This window comes from Bos javanicus, chromosome 28 (assembly GCF_032452875.1).
Source record: "Bos javanicus breed banteng chromosome 28, ARS-OSU_banteng_1.0, whole genome shotgun sequence".
NCBI classification, from domain to species: domain Eukaryota; kingdom Metazoa; phylum Chordata; class Mammalia; order Artiodactyla; family Bovidae; genus Bos; species Bos javanicus.
The window spans coordinates 34,370,992-34,389,665 of record NC_083895.1 but is presented as its reverse complement, the minus strand read 5'-3'; the positions used below and the strand labels follow the sequence as shown (position 1 = coordinate 34,389,665).

At 43.1% G+C, this 18,674-nt stretch overlaps 1 protein-coding gene across 16 annotated transcripts in view; it reads left to right on the top strand.

Annotated features, from left to right (window-relative positions):
* The window catches only part of KCNMA1 (potassium calcium-activated channel subfamily M alpha 1), a 773,076-nt gene that overhangs the window by 434,045 nt on the left and 320,357 nt on the right, over positions 1 to 18,674 (top strand). For all 16 annotated transcript variants that reach the window (XR_009734238.1, XM_061405428.1, XM_061405415.1 and 13 more), the window contains exons 4-5: positions 7,684 to 7,777; positions 9,257 to 9,368. Coding sequence is in view for 15 of the 16 variants with exons in the window: in XM_061405428.1 (XP_061261412.1) it covers positions 7,684 to 7,777; positions 9,257 to 9,368 (206 nt within the window). In the remaining variant the exon portion in view is untranslated. The remainder of the gene's footprint in view (positions 1 to 7,683; positions 7,778 to 9,256; positions 9,369 to 18,674) is intronic.

The window sequence follows — 18,674 nt, the reverse complement described above, 5'->3', positions numbered from 1 at the left end:
TACAGCCACTCTGAAGTCTACTGCTACCATTGTTCAAGGTTCTCTGATCACGCAAAGCTCAAGAAGACAGAGCATGTAGGATTCTAGCGAGTAGTGAGGGTTTATAAACTACCTCTCCATTTGTTCCAATTCATTTCAACATGACCCTAATGAGGCATATGCTTGTGGCTGTTGGATTACATCTCATCAGTTGAGCAGAGGCATAATTAGAAGCCTGCTGCTGTCAGAAAGATTAATAGGCCGATTGATACAAACCCATAACCGAAGATTTCCCAACAAAGCCATTTAACCAGCTGGCTAGAAATCATGGTACGGCAGTACTGCAAGTAACAAAAATGTTTTCTGTGCACATTAGAGCCATTGTGAGATCTAAGAAAAGTGTTTTAAGATGAAACAAAGGGCCTATTCTGATGTTGTTATTATTGTTAGTATTGATGAATAAATGAACGAATAAATGAACAAATTTACCCATCAACGGTAACAATATCTCAGAAGATAACAACTTCAAGATGTTCGATGATAGACTCACAATGATGGTGAACAGAACAGGTCGCCTTCTGTTTGGTTAAACTCATAAAAACTACACAACTTACTGAATACGTGCCCCACCCAGTATAAACACCAAAGCACCCAAACTGGAAAGATTAACTCTTAAGTGCATAGCTCTGTCAAGGCAATTAAGATTGCCTTGACACTGAGAAAAGCAAACAGATAGAAAGCCTTCAACTTGGATCCGTTCAAGACCTGGGCACTCCTGAGGTGCTGTCTAGTTTAGAAGACCATGTTCTACATAAAGATTCTTGCTTTATCATTGACTAATAAGTATACCATTCACAAAATCCACTATTGTTATTAGCTTGCAAGAGACCTAAAATTCTTGCAAGAGACCCAAGGTACCAGCTCATGGTTGGAAGAGCTTTGGCCTGGAGCATGGTAGAAAATAAAACTAGAGATGGAGGCCGAGACTGGGTTTCAGAGGTTTTCCTCAGCCAGACTTCGAGTTGATGCATGAGGCAGGATGGTGGATGGTGGATGAATTTTAGGTCTCTTTTGTGAGACAGAAAATTATATCAACAATAACATTGATTTCTAGTTTGGAGTATATTGTAACATCTGGCCTCCCTTTTAAAATTTCTTGGTCTCAAATATTCTGATTAGCTGGGTGCTTTTATTTCTATATCGTGGGCAAGAAAACCAAAGCATTTTACTTATCCCATATATCCTAACAATACTAAAAAATCACAGTTCACTTAGATTTACTCCCTCTTCATCACAGATAGGTTTCTTAATATCCATGACTATATGATGTAATTTTTCTATATTTTGATTGAATGGAATACAAAACTTTCTAATCCATGATTAGAAGTATTAATAGTATCTAAGGATTATCATACATTGCTGTATACATTCTTGTTCTTCTAGAATAAGAAAGGCTGAGAGAAATTGAGCTATCCATCTTTAAGACTATGGAACACTAGGATTTATTTCTCTATAAGCAGAGGAACTTCCCTCAGCAGTTAAGGTCAAACTCCATGACACCATGACCATGCAGGGTCCCAGGAAGGCCTTCTGGGGATTAGTAATATCTCATATGTCAGTCTTTACAGAGGAGGGTTAGATACAGTTTGGACAGTTCAGCTTCCTCTGAATTTTACAGAACATTCCACAAACACATACATGTTTTTCTAGGACAGTGTTACCTCCTCCATAAATCAGTCACACCCCATTGTCAACTCCTATTGATTCATATAAGCTTCATGCCAGGCCCTGTGGATAGCAGATCCTATGCCTTATGCTGTTTCTTCCCCTCCAAGGGTACTGCCATTGGTCTGGAGAAGGGAGGTGGTATGGCAGAAGGGTATTGAAATTTCTATCCCAACTCTACCACATAGCTGCATAATCTTGGGTAGGTTTCTGAGCCTCTGCTTCTCTGTATGAAAAATGGGGAATAGACCAAAATATCTGCTGCTTGATTTTGCCAAGTTGTGAGGACAAGTGCAATAGTATGTGTAAACTCTATGCAATTGCCAAGTATTATTATATTGAGTAAGAACCAACATTCCAAAGCAGTTTAGAATTCCTTACTCTTAGTGCTATGAGAATTCAAGATGGGAAAGTTCAGTGATGGCAGAAGCCAAGGAATGCCTTCTGGCTGGCCTTGAAGACTGCCTGAGGTTTGAACTCAAAGAGGAAGGACCACTTGAAAAGTTCACAGCAAAAGCATAGAGTTAGAATTAGGAATATGAGAGTCACATACATGAAGTGATGAAGGCATCAGCTCATGGTAGGAAGAGCTTTGGCCTGGGCATGGTAGAAAATAAAACAAGAGATGTAGACTGAGGCTGGGTTTTAGAGGTTTTTCTCAGTCAGACTTGGAGTTGATGCATTAGGCAGGAGAGAGCCACAATGGTGGATGGATGACACCTTTTAATTAAATTACTCTGGCAACATTGCAGAGGTGAGACTAGGAGGAGAGTCTGGAATCATTAAATTTATTGTATTAATTCATGTCTGCAGTTCTATGGGCCTGAACTCCCGTGGTCCATAATCCTGGTGGGAATTGAGATGGTTTCATCCAATTAAAAAAGGGACTAGCCACAAGAGTGAGGAGAATGTAAATGTTAGAAATTATTTCCCAAAGTGCTATTTTGTTCCTCAGCTAGTCCCTTCCCTCTCATGCAGTTGTTTATTAAATCATTTCGAATGTCTGCTGCTGCTGCTGTTGTTCCTAAGATGCTTAACATTTCTTTATCTCTTATAAACGACATTCTCCATAACCTCTCCCCATCCAGCCCTCATTATTTTTCCTTTTAATCTTAAACTAAAAATGTGCTCCTCAGGCACTTAATTGGAATGTCATTGGTGAAGCTTGCATGGTGGCGTTGTATTTATTGGGTTGGCCAAAAGGTTCATTTGGGTTTTTCCACAAAATCTTACAGAAAAACCTGAATGAACTTTTTGGCCAACCCAATAATACTTCCCTGTATTATCTTAATTCCGCTCCACCCCCACCCACCTTGTTCACATCTGAAACTCAAAGTCTCCTTGTAACCCCTTGATCTCAGCACTTAATTTAGTAGCAGGCAGGTGGTTGTCCAGGGATGGGCCCAAATGCATAATCCTCTTTATTCAGGTCTGAATGGGAATCACCTCGAGCAGCAACACCTTTCCCTAATGTGTAGTTGCAGAAGAGTTCTTCAAAAGCTGTGATTCTCAAAGTGTGGTTCCTGGGTGAGCAGCAGGATCTGGGAAATGCAAATTCTTAGGGTCCCATACAGACCTTCTGAATCAGGAGCTCTGAAAAATGGGGTCCACCGGTGTTTTGCCAAGCCCTCGAGGTACATGCTAAAGTTTTAGAAACACTGTTCTGGGGAAATGTTTTGAAAGGTTTGGGCAGCCAGGCTCAGAGAGTTAGGAAAACAGACTTCAGAAAACATTAGGAAAAGTTTAGAGGCTGAGAAGAGAGGCAATTACTTCCTTCTTGGAGATAGTCCAGACATCACAACTGCCAGAAGTGAGACTTTGTCCTTAGCCCCCTCCCCTTTGAAAAACAACCTGGGCAGTCATTGCTTACTTCATGCTTTGGAAAGACAAGTTCTTAAGTCCGTCTTCAAGAAGGACCGTTGGATCTTCCTGCCCAAAGGTCTTCACCTGTATTGTTAGATAGGTGGAGAAAAAGATATATTTCCCACTTTGGTCAGTCTCATTCTCCTCTATAGAGACATCTGAATACTAAGAATATGCTTACTTGATGGTCAAGAGGAAACAGAGGTTTGTATTTCAGTCTCTGTTCTACACTGAATGTTTATCCCATCAGAAGCAGCTTTTTATTGAGGTTCTTTTGAAGGTGCCCCAATCATAGTGTCCTGATCGAAATGCTAAATTTGCCTAAAGTTTTAGTACCAGGCTTGATCCGTGGACTGTAGGAGCCTAGTAATTAACAGTCTATCAACTTACCAAGTATCTTAGGTCCTCTAATTAGTAAGTTACTAGTTAACCAAGAACAATTGAGAGAAAGTCAGCTCTACCACCAGGAGTAGTGTTTTTATTTCACTTTTTAAAACCCTCCTTTTTTATCTGTTGGCAACATGTCTGTAAAAATCCTATTCTAATGTGGGCATGCCTTATCAGAATGGAGATCCAAATTTAAGTGTGTAATTCAGAATCACTTCCCTTTGTAGGAAAAAAAAAGGTGATTTCTTTTCTAGCTCCTAAAACTTCTAGACAAGGAACTCTTCTATTTTACACAAAAAGGAAGAAGAGTTTATATTTCATTCTCCATTCTACAATGAGCATTAATCATTAAGATAAAGTCTCATTGGGAGGAAAATAAATCCTGGCTAGTATGGCCAACCCTTTTGTTGTTGAATTCTGTGTTTTCTTTTTATAAGATCAACGAACTTCTCTGTGGGTTGTTTCCATTTGAGGAATGAAATGATGGGGCTTTAGAGTCTCTGCTCTGTGGTCTTTGACTGTATGAGTCTGTGGACTAAAGGCACTCAGAGGATTTATCTCAGAGGGGATCCTGATAAACAGTTCTGATCTCTCTTGAGAAAACTAGGCAGGAGATTTCTCCTTGGGCTCTCATGCAAAGAGCTGAGAGGGATAGAAAATAGACTGTCTGATCACTCTGGTCCTACCTGGGTTCCAGGGTCCAGCCTCTTCTGTCTCAGAATTTCCTGTTTCTCTCCTACTTCATCTTAGCTGAGTGGTTCTTATTACTGGTGAGCTTCAGCCAGAGGAAAAGCTGCCAGCCCCAGCAGCATAATTTACTCCCTTTATTATTTCAGTTCAAAGTATAAGTCTCAAGGAATGATATAAAAGGATGATTAAATTAATTCTCTAAAATTCTGAAAGACCAGAGAAAAGGTCTATTATGATTTCACCATTGTTTTCTGTAAATCAGTGTGTTGTAGAGGTATATTTTTCAGCACAGTGTTCTTTACCATCAAGCTCTCTTATTGCTGCCTTTGGGGATGGGCAATATAGGAGGAAGTAGCAGAAATGACCAGAGAAGGCAGTGGCACCCCACTCCAGTACTCTTGCCTGGAAAATCCCATGGATGGAGGAGCCTGGTGGGCTGTAGTCCATGGGGTTGTGAAGAGTCAGACACGACTGAACCACTTCACTTCCACTTTTCACTTTCATGCATTGGGGAAGGAAATGGCAACCCACTCCAGTGTTCTTGCCTGGAGAATCCCAGGGACAGGGGAGCCTGGTGGGCTGCCGTCTATGAGGTCGCACAGAGTTGGACACAACTGAAGCGACTTAGTAGCAGCAGCAGAAATGACAAGGAAGGCAAAGAATAGTGGAAATTAGTTGCTACAGCCTAATTCCTTATACTCTCTTAATTATCTGCTTCCATTTATGTTGAACCAAAATATCTTCAATGGTATTGAGCTAGCATCTCTTCCCCCACTGTTCCTTTCTCTTCCACAGCCTAGCAAATACTTTCCCTACTCAGTGTGTTTCAAGGTTACTATGAAATTGACCACAGAAGCCATGGAGTTAATAGGAGTTAAGGAACTCACATGGACCCCCAAATGTGCCACCAATGACTATTGTGAAGGCAATAAGTAAAGTGATTGTTTGGCCTTGGTGAAGTGGTAGTGGGTTTTCCATAACAGACTTGGGACAGCTCTGTCCCCTTGGTAGTATACACATCAATCTTGATGTGGACAAGTTTATAAGGCACAGCTAAGTCACTGCTGGCACAAGGGAAGACATGAGTACAATATTGTATTTCCCTGCAGGATCCCCCCCCCCAACCCCATCCTCAATCTCTTGCTCACTCTTACGCACACACCTACACCCACACATACACCATTTACTCTTCAGTATTTTGGTAGCCCATCATACCTGTAGCTTACATAGTACAGAGATGCATGGTCTCCTCATCCCTTGGGATCAATAGTGGGCTTCCGGTCAACCTAGTTCATATACTTTCCACTGCACCTAGAGTAGCAAAGAATTCTAACACCTGTGAACCCTGTGGGTCTTGCTCTTAAAACAAAATTCCATCATAGATTGAGGATTGCAGAAGTGTCACTTGTTAACTCCTGTCCTGGATTCTCCTTTTTTCATTGAATCTGAGTAAGAGAGCAGGCAAAGAGCAGTGGCAGGCTATGGTGTTCAGTCTCTTTTGCTCCTGCCTTCTTTCATCATTGGAGTAAGCAAATTCCATGCTATCTTTCCTCCCGCTTTACCTTAGTGAAAACCGAGTACTTGCCATTTCCTTTATACAAATGGTTTTCAGTGTTTGTTTTTTGTTCAGTCTGCTTAGTTTGTAAATGCAAATGTAGATTCCTCTTCATGCTTGTCTGTAGGGTTTTCCACATATCTGTGATTTGGGAGATGACAAAGGGCATGTTTGACTTGTAATACAGATGAAGAATGGATAAATCCAGTGCATGTAACTCGATCGGAGAGTCCCACAGACTGAGTCACCCTGCCTTTAAGTGGGCCCTGCATATCTGTACTGCACAGATTCCTGCCTGTTGAACAACCAAGAATTGCCCTTACTGAAGTACAACTATACTAACTGGTATTGCGTACAGCAATTTCCAAAGTGGTGATACTTGGAAATCCTCCATCCTGCACCTCTCAAGTTAGCCCTCTCCCATCCTGGAGGTCCATGTTGCTTCCCATCTGGGGAAAGTATTTTACTTCTCCCCATCCTCCCCTATCCTTTCCCTCACCACACCTTCTTGACGTTCCTGGCCTGAGTGGTTCCATTGGCTTACTGATAACAGTGTCCTATACATATTCATTCACAGCTTTGAAAGGCTTATGAGGCTTTCCTACTTCCCATCCAGCCCAAACTTTGGGACTTTTCACACTCTGATCCTCTGATCAGTTTGACACAGGAAAGCACACGGAAGCCACGTACCAGTTTGTATAGTTGTACCCTTTTGAACTGCCTACTCTCAAGCAAAGTAGAATGTGCTGGGGGTTCGCATTGGCTGCTTGACACACACAAGGGCAATTAACCTGCATGCCAAAAAATAAAAATAAAAATTAACCCTTAGAGTACTGCTTCAATAGATTGATTTAATGGTCTTGAATTCTACCAGTTGGGCAATGCTTCTTTCCCCAGATCAGAGTGCTGCATGTAAGTCCATATTTAGTTTCACCAGAACATCCACCAGGATCCTCTCCTCCACGGCTTTCCTGAGATGCTCCTGGTCCTTTATCATTAATCAACCAATGGCTTTTAAAAGGTCCAAAACACAACCGCTGTGTTTAATTGAAAATGGACTTCATTTCTAATGTGCTGGAGAGTGGGAGGGACTGCTTTTAGCTTAGGTTCGTGTCCTCTCAAAGAAAGAGGTCAGTTCTTTAAGGGTTAATATGAAATTGAGGACTTTGGCGGTCTCTTCTGCTTGTCCTTCCCTCAAGGTGGCTGCATGATCCTCTTTAGATTCTTAGCTCAACTGTTGAATGATGATGGAAACAATACATGTATCAAATGATGAAAACAAAGAACAAAAGACTGTATGGTTGAATGGAAAGGCCCCTTGGCAATGCTTGCTTGATGATCACAGGGGATACAAAGACCAAATGTTTTATTTTTTGAACGTTCATTTTGTCCTGTTCCCTAAGCACCGTCACTGCACAGCGATATGGAACATGTGATGATGCTTTTCATTTACCTCTTGCTTTTCTCTTCTTCCTGTCTAATAGCCCAATAGAATCCTGCCAGAATTTCTACAAAGATTTCACATTACAGATCGACATGGCTTTCAACGTATTCTTCCTTCTCTACTTTGGCTTGCGGGTAAGTTTGAACAAGACTGCTCAGTATCACAATGGAGCGTGTGAGTCTTGTACCTAGGGACCATTCCCCATCAGCATCTGCTCCCACAGGCAAGATGAAGCCCAGTGTTTGCAGGGGAGACAAGAGACTGAATTCTGATTTTCATTTTGTGAGAGAGCCCTTTCCTTAGGTCAGCATTTCCTCATGTGTATGTTAATTTTGTTCTGAGCAGGAGAAATAAGGATTGAAATGACTATTACACCCTTACTGGTCTACTGTTCCTCATCTCTCCATTCACGCACGAACGCATGGTTTGCCTTAAACAGGAGGAAAAACCTTCCGCTCTTAAAATTATGTTTATCAGTGCTCACTTAACTGAATCCTGAGAGAACAGTGAGTTGTGAGGGTTGAAGCAAGGGGGTAGATTGGCAGAATTGAGGGCTTGGAGGATTTATCCAAACCATGTCTATAAAGGGAGCTGTACAGACTGTGTGGGTGAATATTTACAGTGGAGACTTTAAGAAACGTGAGGTCTCTCAAACTGCCCTATGACGCTATTGAAAACCACAGAAAAATGTACTCCCTGAGCTTTCTCCAAGGCTCTCAGAGCATATAGTCACTCTCTAGAAAAGACTGTAGATCCAAATTCTAAGACAGAAATAGCGAGGGACTGGCATAGATATAAGAACATAACATCTCCCTCTAGGCCCCCATGAAAAACTGAAATGTACCCTTTGGAAGAATGAGTATAGTTTGTTGTAGAGCCCCAGTTTGAGTTCCCTGAGTCATACAGCAAATTCCCACTAGCTATCTCTTTTACATATGGTAGTGTATATACTTGGAGAAGGCAATGGCACCCCACTCCAGTACTCTTGCCTGGAAAATCCCATAGGCGGAGGAGCCTGGTAGGCTGCCATCTATGGGGTGGCTAAGAGTCGGACACGACTGAGCGACTTCACTTTCACGCATTGGAGAAGGAAATGGAAACCTACTCCAGTGTTCTTGCCTGGAGAATCCCAGGGACAGGGGAGCCTGGTGGGCTGCTGTCTATGGGGTCGCACAGAGTTGGACACGACTGAAGCGACTAGCAGCAGCAGCAGCAGTGTATATACTTCCATGTTACTCTCTTCATTCCTCCCACCCTCTCCTTCCTCCCCCATACCCGTGTCCATAAATCTGTTCTCTATGTCTGCATCTCCATTGTTGCCCTGTAAATAGGTTCATCAGTATCAACTTTCTAGAACTGAAGGGTGGGAAGAGGTGGGAGGTGGGGGGAGGCTTAAGAAGGAGAGGGGACACATGTATACCTATGGCTGACTCATGTTGATGTTTGGCAGAGACCAACACAATATTGCGAAGCAACTTTCCTTCAATTAAAAATAAATTAAAAAAATAAATAAGTGTTTTCTTTTGAGGGGGGGAAGAGTACTGTTTGCATGCCAGCACCATGCTTCTCATTTTCTCTCTCTCTCTCTCTCTCTCGTGTTTTCTTTCCCCCAGTTTATTGCAGCCAACGATAAGCTATGGTTCTGGCTTGAAGTGAACTCTGTGGTAGATTTCTTCACGGTCCCCCCTGTGTTTGTGTCCGTGTACTTAAACAGAAGTTGGCTTGGTAAGTCAATCTCTCTCCCTTCTTTTTCACTGGCTCCTGAGCCATGGCTGAAATATATCAGGTGATGCATCTGGGATGCATTGGAGGACTGAGAATCCACAGAAAGAAACCTTCCTGGATTTGTGTGAACAACTCTCAGAGGTTTAGAAGTTGATGGTGAGAGTTTTCTCTCAGAAGCAAGCACCAGCCAAGAAGAATGTGAACAGTGAGTGCTTCAGAGAATGCAGTTTTATCATTGTTGAAGCCCAATGGTCATCATGGTCACAGGCAGAACCTCTGCATTCATGGTTCTCTTACTGTTTATTCAACACAGCATGGGCACAAAGCTTTCTGCGTAACAGCTTCAGGTGCCCCAGGAGGCCTGCCTGCCAGAGTTAGCTTCTGTCTGCTTCACAGTTTTGTGATGGGTGGACCCTGTGTGGTTTAATTAAAATTGTGAGCTCCTTTGTGGGGGTGGAATAAGACACCTTCACCTCGAGGGAGATCCAGCTTCTTCTCTGTGTGAATGGAGGAGCTTTTGCTGGAGCTGTGTTCACACCTCACTTCCTGTGTTTGCTTGACAGGTCACTTCCTGTATCAAGTCTAGGATAATTTAGTGGGAAAAGTAAGTAACTCAGAGGATGGTCAAGGAACCAAAGGTTTAGAGAGGCAGCTGTTGGGTTCTCTTTGCCACACTGAGTAATTTCCTCAAAATGTTCTTGCTGTCACAAGTCTACAGGGGAAGAGGGGAGGCTGAAATAGGACTTGGAGGACTATTTGTGGGCTCCCTCTGTCTTTATTTTCAGAGATTTTTGGTCTTAACATATTTCTTCAAAGTAATATATATATAAAATAGCATCAATAGTCAAAGATGTATAAAGAAAATATTAAGTACCTCTTCCGCTCACATCCATCACTACCCTCTGCCCAGGATGCTCAGTGTTACAGACTTCCACATCTTTCCTTTGTGCTGGTTTCACTACCAGCAAACACAGATGTGCACACATCACAGTGTTTTAGAGATGGTTGTCTTTATATGAAATCATTGTTATCAGTCACATCACACTGCAGTTGACTCTGTTACTACTAGTAAGTGATGGCCATCCCTTCAGCTCTGTAATGATTCGTTTTATGACAGTTGCGCAAAATCCCATACATTGCTCTAGCACATTTATTCAGCTGTTACCCAAATAATGCACAACATGACTGTTTACTTTTCTGCTATCAACAGTGGTTTGGTAAGCACTCTCATCCACGTATCCATACAGTTCTATCTTTAGAGAGAATTCCAAGTTCCTGGAAGAGGACTTGCTGGATCAAAGAGTATGTGTATTTTAGTTTATAGATATTAATGGATAACTTTTCAAAAATGTTGTGTCAAAATATGCTTCTGCTAGCACTTTTGATGTCCTTGCTAGTCCTGTAAATGTATTCTATACCTAGTATCAAGTACTTTTAAAACAAGAATCTTTTATATATGGTGTGTGCAGTAACGCATACATGTATGTATGTGTGTGTGTGTTTATCATGTGGATTCTATTTTCTGCTAGTTTTCTCATTTGAGTTGTATTTACTTGCTCAAGGGGAATGTTTTCACCCTTGATCTGAGATGTGCTCTCTTAGATGGGATTTTCTGGCCAGAATGGTGAGACCATTAGAGCCAGATACCCAAGTGAGAAGCATCCTGAGTATCCTTTCATGGCTCTGATGCCCAAGATCCTGGCCGCTTCAACTGAGCTCTGAGCCCACCTTGTGATGTGAGGAACTCACTTTTCTTCCCTCGACCTGCTGTTTTTCACCTGTAAAATAGAGGTTGGGCTAGATGATCTCAAAGATTCTTTCATTTCAGAAAATTTCTAAACCTCTTGCATTGTTCATGGGAACTTTGAGAAAATTTGCAATCTTGGTTGTTGTAGAGAACTAGGTAGTTAGTGAAATTAATCACCAGCATACCTGGGTCAAAGTTTTGTATGGACTGCTAACCAGAGCTCTTTCTAAACCATCATTGTGACGCATGTATACACACACACACACCCCAAGCAGACAAAGGGAGAGAAGGAAGAGAGGGAGAGGGAGAGAGGGAAAGAGAGAAGGATGGAAGAGAAAAGAGAATAAGGGAGGAGGAAGAAAAGGAATCTGCCTTCTCTTCTTGGTTGGGCTCTACTTCCTCTGTGTACTTGAACAAACACTACTTTTCTGGACCCTCAGTTTTCCCATTGGAAAAATGGGATATTTGGACTTAAACTACCTTCCAGTTCATGCACTTCCCAAACCTGAATTTGATGCTAGGTCCCTTGTGGTCCTGGAAGATGGAGGGGACCCCTTCCTGACTGTGGTGGAGACATCCCACCTCTGCAGCCAGCAGGGCACACCCCTGGTGTGGAGCCAGGTCTCCTTTTTTTTGCGTGAGTGAGTCTCCCTGAATAGTCACCATTAGGAGGACTTAGATCTTGTAAAAACCCATTCCTTTTTGTGGATGATGTCATTCTGACTTTTGGAGGGGTTCTGATCTAGTAAAAATCTATCTGCGCAGACAGGAAAATGGAAGAAAGAGGAAAGGGGGTTGGGGGAGGGATAAATTAGAAATTTGGGATTAGCAGATACAAACTATTGTATATAGAATAGGTAAATAACAGGGGTCTACCATATAGCACAGAGCTTCCCAGGTGGCTCAGTGGTAAAGAATCTACCTGTAATACAGGAGACGTGCATTCGATCCCTGCTTCGGGAAGATCCTCTGGAGAAGGAAATGGCTACCCACTCCAGTATTCTTGTCTGAGAAATCCCATGGATAGAGGAGCCTGGCAAGCCACAGTCCATGGGGTCACAGAGAGTTGGACATGACTTAGGGACTGAGCACCCATGTACTATATATATAGCACAAGGAACTGTATTCAGTACCTGTAATACACTATCGTGGAAAATAATATGAAAATTTATATATATGGCTTCCCAGATGGCACTAGTGGTAAAGAACCCACCTGCCAATGCAGGAGACATGAGAGATGCAGGTTCCATCCCTGGGTTGGGAAGATCCCCTGGAGGAGGGCATGCAACCCACTCCAGTATTCTTGCCTGGAGAATCCCATGGACAGGGAGCCTGGCGGGCTACAGTCCATGGGGTTGCAAAGAGTCTGACACAACTGAAGTGACTTAGCACATGTGCACCAATAAGTCAGTTTGCTGTGCGCCAGAAACGAATACATTGTAAACCAACTATACTTCAATTAAACAAAAAAAGGGGCAGAGACAGAAAAGAGAAGACTAGTTAGAGATGCTTTGCTTCAGTTGTAGTTGCTTTTCAAAAAAAATATGCTCTAAAATATGCTTTAATTTGCTCACGAATTGAACAGGGTTATAAAGCAGCTATTATGTGCCAGGTGCATTTTCTATATGATTAGGAAACAACAGTGAATAAAGTAGGCAGCATCCCCTCCTCTGACATTGCAGTGGGGGAAGAACAGGGGAAAAAAGAAGCCTAATAAATAAGTAAATTATATAGTATGTTCGGAAGCATAAGTGCTCAGTCATTTCAATTGTGTCCACCTCTGTGATGCCATGGACTGCAGCCCTTCAGCCTCCTCCTCTGTGGGATTCAAGTGCTATTGAAACTGGAAACAAAGACCAACAACCTTTGAGGCTATGAGATAATAATAACTACTAATAACCTTTCTCCTCTTTTAGGAGAAAACACATTTAATGAAATACTTTTGGTTCTTTGGTGACTAAGCCTCTTGGGTGAAATCCAAAACTGATCTGCCTGTTATGGAAGAGAATTCAGTATAGTAATATTTCAAGGAGGTCCCCATTGTGATTTAATACATAGGTTATTGCACCGGGAAACAGTTATTGTTCTGATGAGCTGCCAGAGATAAAATGAACATTCCCATGAGGTGTGGCTTATAAAGTAAAAGGAATAATTCCATTAAATAGGGCATTTCAGAAAGCGCTGCCCTCCTCTTAGTAAATGAAAAGTACTGCCTTTGCTGGCAGAGGTTTAGGACAAAATGCAGGAAAATTGAAGTCTTTCCCAAATCTGCACATGCTTCTTGCTGCTGCTAAGTCGCTTAAGTCGTGTCCGACTCTGTTCAACCCCATAGATAGCAGCCCACTAGGCTCCCCCATCCCTGGGATTCTCCAGGCAAGAATACTGGAGTGGGTTGCCATTTCCTTCTTCAATGCATGAAAGTGAAAAGTGAAAGTGAAGTCACTCAGTTGTGCCCAACTCTTAGAGACCCCATGGACTGCAGCCTACCAGGCTCCTCCATCCATGGGATTTCCAGGCAAGAGTACTGGAGTGGGGCGCCATTGCCTTCTCCGACATGCTTCTTGAGCCCACGCTAAGTCGTGTCAGACATTTCAGTCATGTCCAACTCTATACGACCCCATCGACTGCAGCCTGCTAGGCTCCTCTGTCCATAGGATTCTCCAGGCAAGAATACTGGAGTGTGTTGCCATGCCCTTTTCCAAGGAATCTTCCCCACCCAGGGATCGATCCTGTATCTCTTATGTCTCCTGCATTGGCAGGTGGGCTCTTTCACACCTCGGAAGCTCGGTCGAGAGCAGAGGACTGTGCTGCAGCTGGCACCATGGGGGATAAAAAGTGAAATGACCATCACATCCCCTGCCTTTACCTTTTCTGGAGCGTAACTTGCATCACATTTGACTTCCGACTCTTAACACATGGTTGCATATTATATAGTATAGTCTTTATTTTTTTGCATGCATCGTCTTAGTCCATTGGACAGTCTGTTAATAAAAACAGCTAGTATTTATTCCAGTTGTGCTATGCACTGGGCCCTATGATAAACCCTTGCATACATGAACTTGGTCCTTAGAGCAAACCTGTAAAGTAGGAATTATTTTCCCATTTTACAGATAAGGAGATGCGGGCTCAGAGGAGCTCTCTCTCTTGTCCAGGATTCTGTAGCTTGGGAGTGGGGGAAGGCCTTCCTTACCCCAAATCTAGTCTGACTTCATGCCCATTTTCTTATGCTGTTCTTCTGCCTCTGTTCTGACCCTTTTGAGAGGTTTGGGGTTTTGAGGACTGGGTTGGGAATAACTGAGCCACTTTTACTGCTTTATGTTGGCATCTCTGTAACTCATCCTGTTGCTTCAGGCAGGCAGGGAGGGGAAGAGGTCTTACTTAAAAACACACAGCTCATAGCTCCTCCTTTTCTCACTCTTGCTTATCTACCGCCAGTTTCTAGAACTAGAGCTAGCGTGGAGGTTCCCGAGTCCCAGACTATCCTAGCAACTTGGGGACTGGATCTGCTCCGCCTGAAGAGAGAGAGAGAGACTGGGGGCAGGTCCTTGATCAGTAGAGCTGATTGGCTCAGGGTCCCGTTCTGGGCTCCACCGCCTCAGTTCACATTGTGCTCAGCCACATGTTCATGGGTTGCTTTGAGCACGGTCATTTTCCCTGTCATAAACTCAGTCTTCTCACCTCTCCTATGGGGATAATGATAGCACTCACCTGAGATGAGTGTAGTGAGGATTCAGTGAAGTGTAATGAGTGACCAGGCACACAGGACCAGCTTTGTGAACAGAAGCCATGGTTATCCACAGCCTTTCTTTCTAACCTCCCTATCATATTTTAAAACCCCAGAGAAGAAAACAAACCAGAATGGAACCAAAAATAAGGCAGTGGGATGTGAGGACATCCACGTCGGCAGGCAGCAAGTCAATGCTTATTTTAATTCCTGTTCCCACACACCAGCTTATTCACAAAATCCTTATCCTGCCTCACTAAAATAAATGTACCTTGAAATGAGAGATGGATCTTATTTTGAGACTTGAAAAACATGCTCTGGGGAGAACTCTTGTCTGCTTGTCTCATTCTTGTGGGGACTGTGTCCCCAGGGTGGGCCAGTGGGCTCTGCCTCCTGTGTTTATGGATATGTCTTTGTCGAGGGGCATCTTCCAGAAGTAAAGGCAGCCAGTAGAGGAAAAAATGGTACAGACATCAGCCAGTCATCTAACTGACTGTTATTGAGTACCTTCTGTGTGCCCAGTCCTGGGGTAAGAGGGACACATGCTTGGCCACCTTCTTTCCTAGTTTTACTGCGATTTCCAACCTTGCCCACCTCCTCTCTGACTGATGAGATCAGGGTATGACGAGGAGCTCCAATCACTGTGTTCGAAAACTAGAGCTGTTCTCTAGTCTGTGTCAGACCTGGCCTTAGGCCTTTCAGTAAACTCTGCTAGAAAATAGAAAACTTTGCTAAAAAAGTAGAAAAATGAGTTAGTGTCCAGTCATGGAACAATTAAAGTGATTGAGTATCTGCTTACAAATGTATGCCTGGGCAGTGACTCTCTGTGTCAAAGGTGGTTAAAACAGGACTGTGAAAAAAAAAAAAGGTACAGGTCCTTAAAAACAACAACAACAGGACCAAACACAGTTCCTGTTTGAGACCAAGGTTTCAATTTAGTTTTGGAACCAAAATAAACACGCATACAGCAACAGCAGGTAGCTCTACCCGCTGTATAATTATGTCCGAAATTGCGAGGTCCAGGCTGTCAGGGCAGTGGGAGTTTGGAGGAGAAAGCTCACGTGGGCAGAGGAAAGAGAGGAGGCTTCTGCAATGAGCTGGGGCTCAGCTGAGGCTTGTGATGTAGGTGAGATGGGCAGAGTGGGAAGAAGTGAGCATTCTGCAGGGAGAGGCGCTTACCATGTCTGGAGAGTGGCGGGTGCCCACGGATGGTAATACCGCCCGAGATAAGAAAGTAGTTTTAGTTTGCCAGGCATCAGATCAGCCTCATAACCCTGCCAGACAGATGCATTAGCGTCCTACTCTTAATGCAACACATATCTATTATCTTACAGTTGTGTAGGTTAGAAGTCCAAAACAGTATCTTCAGGGCTGTGCTCCTCTCTGGAAGCTCCAAGGAGAATTCTATTTCCTTGCTTTTTTCAGCTTCCAGAACCAACCCACATTCCTTGTGGTCACTTCTCCATCTTCAGAGCCAGCCACAGAGGGCGGAGTTCTCACAATGCATCTCTCTGATCTCGCTTTCTGTTGTCTGCCTCTCTTTGCTTCCTCCCTCTTCGACTTTTAAAGACCTTTATGATTACATTGGAGGGTGATCCAGGATGCTTTCTCATCTCAAGGTCAGCTAATTGACAGCCTTAATTCCCCTGCTACCTAAGTTGCCTTTTGTCATGTAAGTTACCAGATTCACAGGTTCTGGGGATTCACATGAATATTTTTGAGGGGCCATTACGCTGCCTTCCCTGATAGCTCAGTTGGTAAAGAATCCACCTGCAGTGTAGGAGACCCTGGGTTGATTCCTGGGTCAGGAAGATCCCTGGAGAAGGGATAGGCTACCCACCCCGGTATTCTTTGGGTTCCCTTGTGGCTCAGCTGGTAAAGAATCTGCCTGCAATGTGGGAGAGTTCGATCCCTGGATTGGGAAGATCCCCTGGAGAAGGGAGAAGGGAATGGCTACCCACTCTAGTATTCTCACCTGGAGAATTCCATGGACTATATAGTCTATGGGGTTGCAAAGAGTTGGACATGACTGAGCGACTTAACTTTTTCATTCTGCCTACCGAAAGGGGTATTATTATTATTATTCCCATTTTGCCAAATAGGAACCTGAGGCTCAGAGGGAGTGCGTGACTTGCCCAAAGTCATAGACGGCCAGAAGAATTTAGAGCTGGGACCAGTGCCCTGTTCAGGCTATCCAATGGCTCTCCATAGTCCATTGGAGTCCATAAACTCTTGTAGGCATTTAGGGCCCTCTGGGCCCTTAGCTCTGCATTTTCCCAGCTTATCATGGGAGGAGACCCTTGGGGAGATCTTGTTTGGAGCTTGAGACTTTCCCCTTCCTGCATTTCTTTTTTTTTTTTTTTCATTTTTTCATTTTTTATTTATTTATTTTTTTAAAATTTTATTTTATTTTTAAACTTTACATAATTGAATTAGTTTTGCCAAATATCAAAATGAATCCGCCACAGGTATACATGTGTTCCCCATCCTGAACCCTCCTCCCTCCTCCCTCCCCATACCATCCCTCTGGGTCGTCCCAGTGCACTAGCCCCAAGCATCCAGGTATCGTGTACCGAACCTGGACTGGCAAGTCGTTTCTTACATGATATTTTACATGTTTCAATGTCATTCTCCCAAATCTTCCCACCCTCTCCCTCTCCCACAGAGTCCATAAGACTGTTCCATACATCAGTGTCTCTTTTGCTGTCTCGTACACCGGGTTATTGTTACCATCTTTCTAAATTCCATATATATGCGTTAGTATACTGTATTTATGTTTTTCCTTCTGGCTTACTTCACTCTGTATAATAGGCTCCAGTTTCATCCACCTCAGAACTGATTCAAATGTATTCTTTTTAATGGCTGAGCAATACTCCATTGTGTATATGTACCACAGCTTTCTTATCCATTCATCTGCTGATGGACATCTAGGTTGCTTCCATGTCCTGGCTATTATAAACAGTGCTGCGATGAACAAAAGCTTCTGCACATCAAAGGAAACTTTAGCAAGGTGAAAAGACAGCCTTCAGAATGGGAGAAAATAATAGCAAATGAAGCAACTGACAAACAACTAATCTCAAAAATATACAAGCAACTCCTACAGCTCAACTCCAGAAAAATAAACGACCCAATCAAAAAATGGGCCAAAGAACTAAATAGACATTTCTCCAAAGACGACATACAGATGGCTAACAAACACATGAAAAGATGCTCAACATCACTCATTATCAGAGAAATGCAAATCAAAACCACTATGAGGTACCATTTCACACCAGCCAGAATGGCTGCGACCCAAAAGTCTACAAATAATAAATGCTGGAGAGGGTGTGGAGAAAAGGGAACCCTCTTACACTGTTGGTGGGAATGCAAACTAGTACAGCCACTATGGAGAACAGTGTGGAGATTCCTTAAAAAACTGGAAATAGAACTGCCTTATGATCCAGCAATCCCACTGCTGGGCATACACACTGAGGAAACCAGAAGGGAAAGAGACACGTGTACCCCTTCCTGCATTTCTATGTAACACTGGGTCTTTGCTTTCTTTTCTTGGGAACAGATGAATTACCAGATAGATGTGCTTGTTATCATTGTATGTAAGCAAGTTAGAGAGGTCTGGATTCCCTTTCCTTTGAGGCTGTACTAGTGAAGAAGAACCTATTTAATTTGCATATCCTTTGCTTAAAAGCCCTCTTTCCTTAGGTCTCATGTTTTCTTGATTTTGGGGGAGTTTACTTAAGGGTGGAGAGAAATGGAAATGCAGAGTGCCAGGTGAGTGAATGAGGCACAATGGCCTGTCACCATGCTTCCAAGGAAAGCCATGTGTCGGGTCAGACCC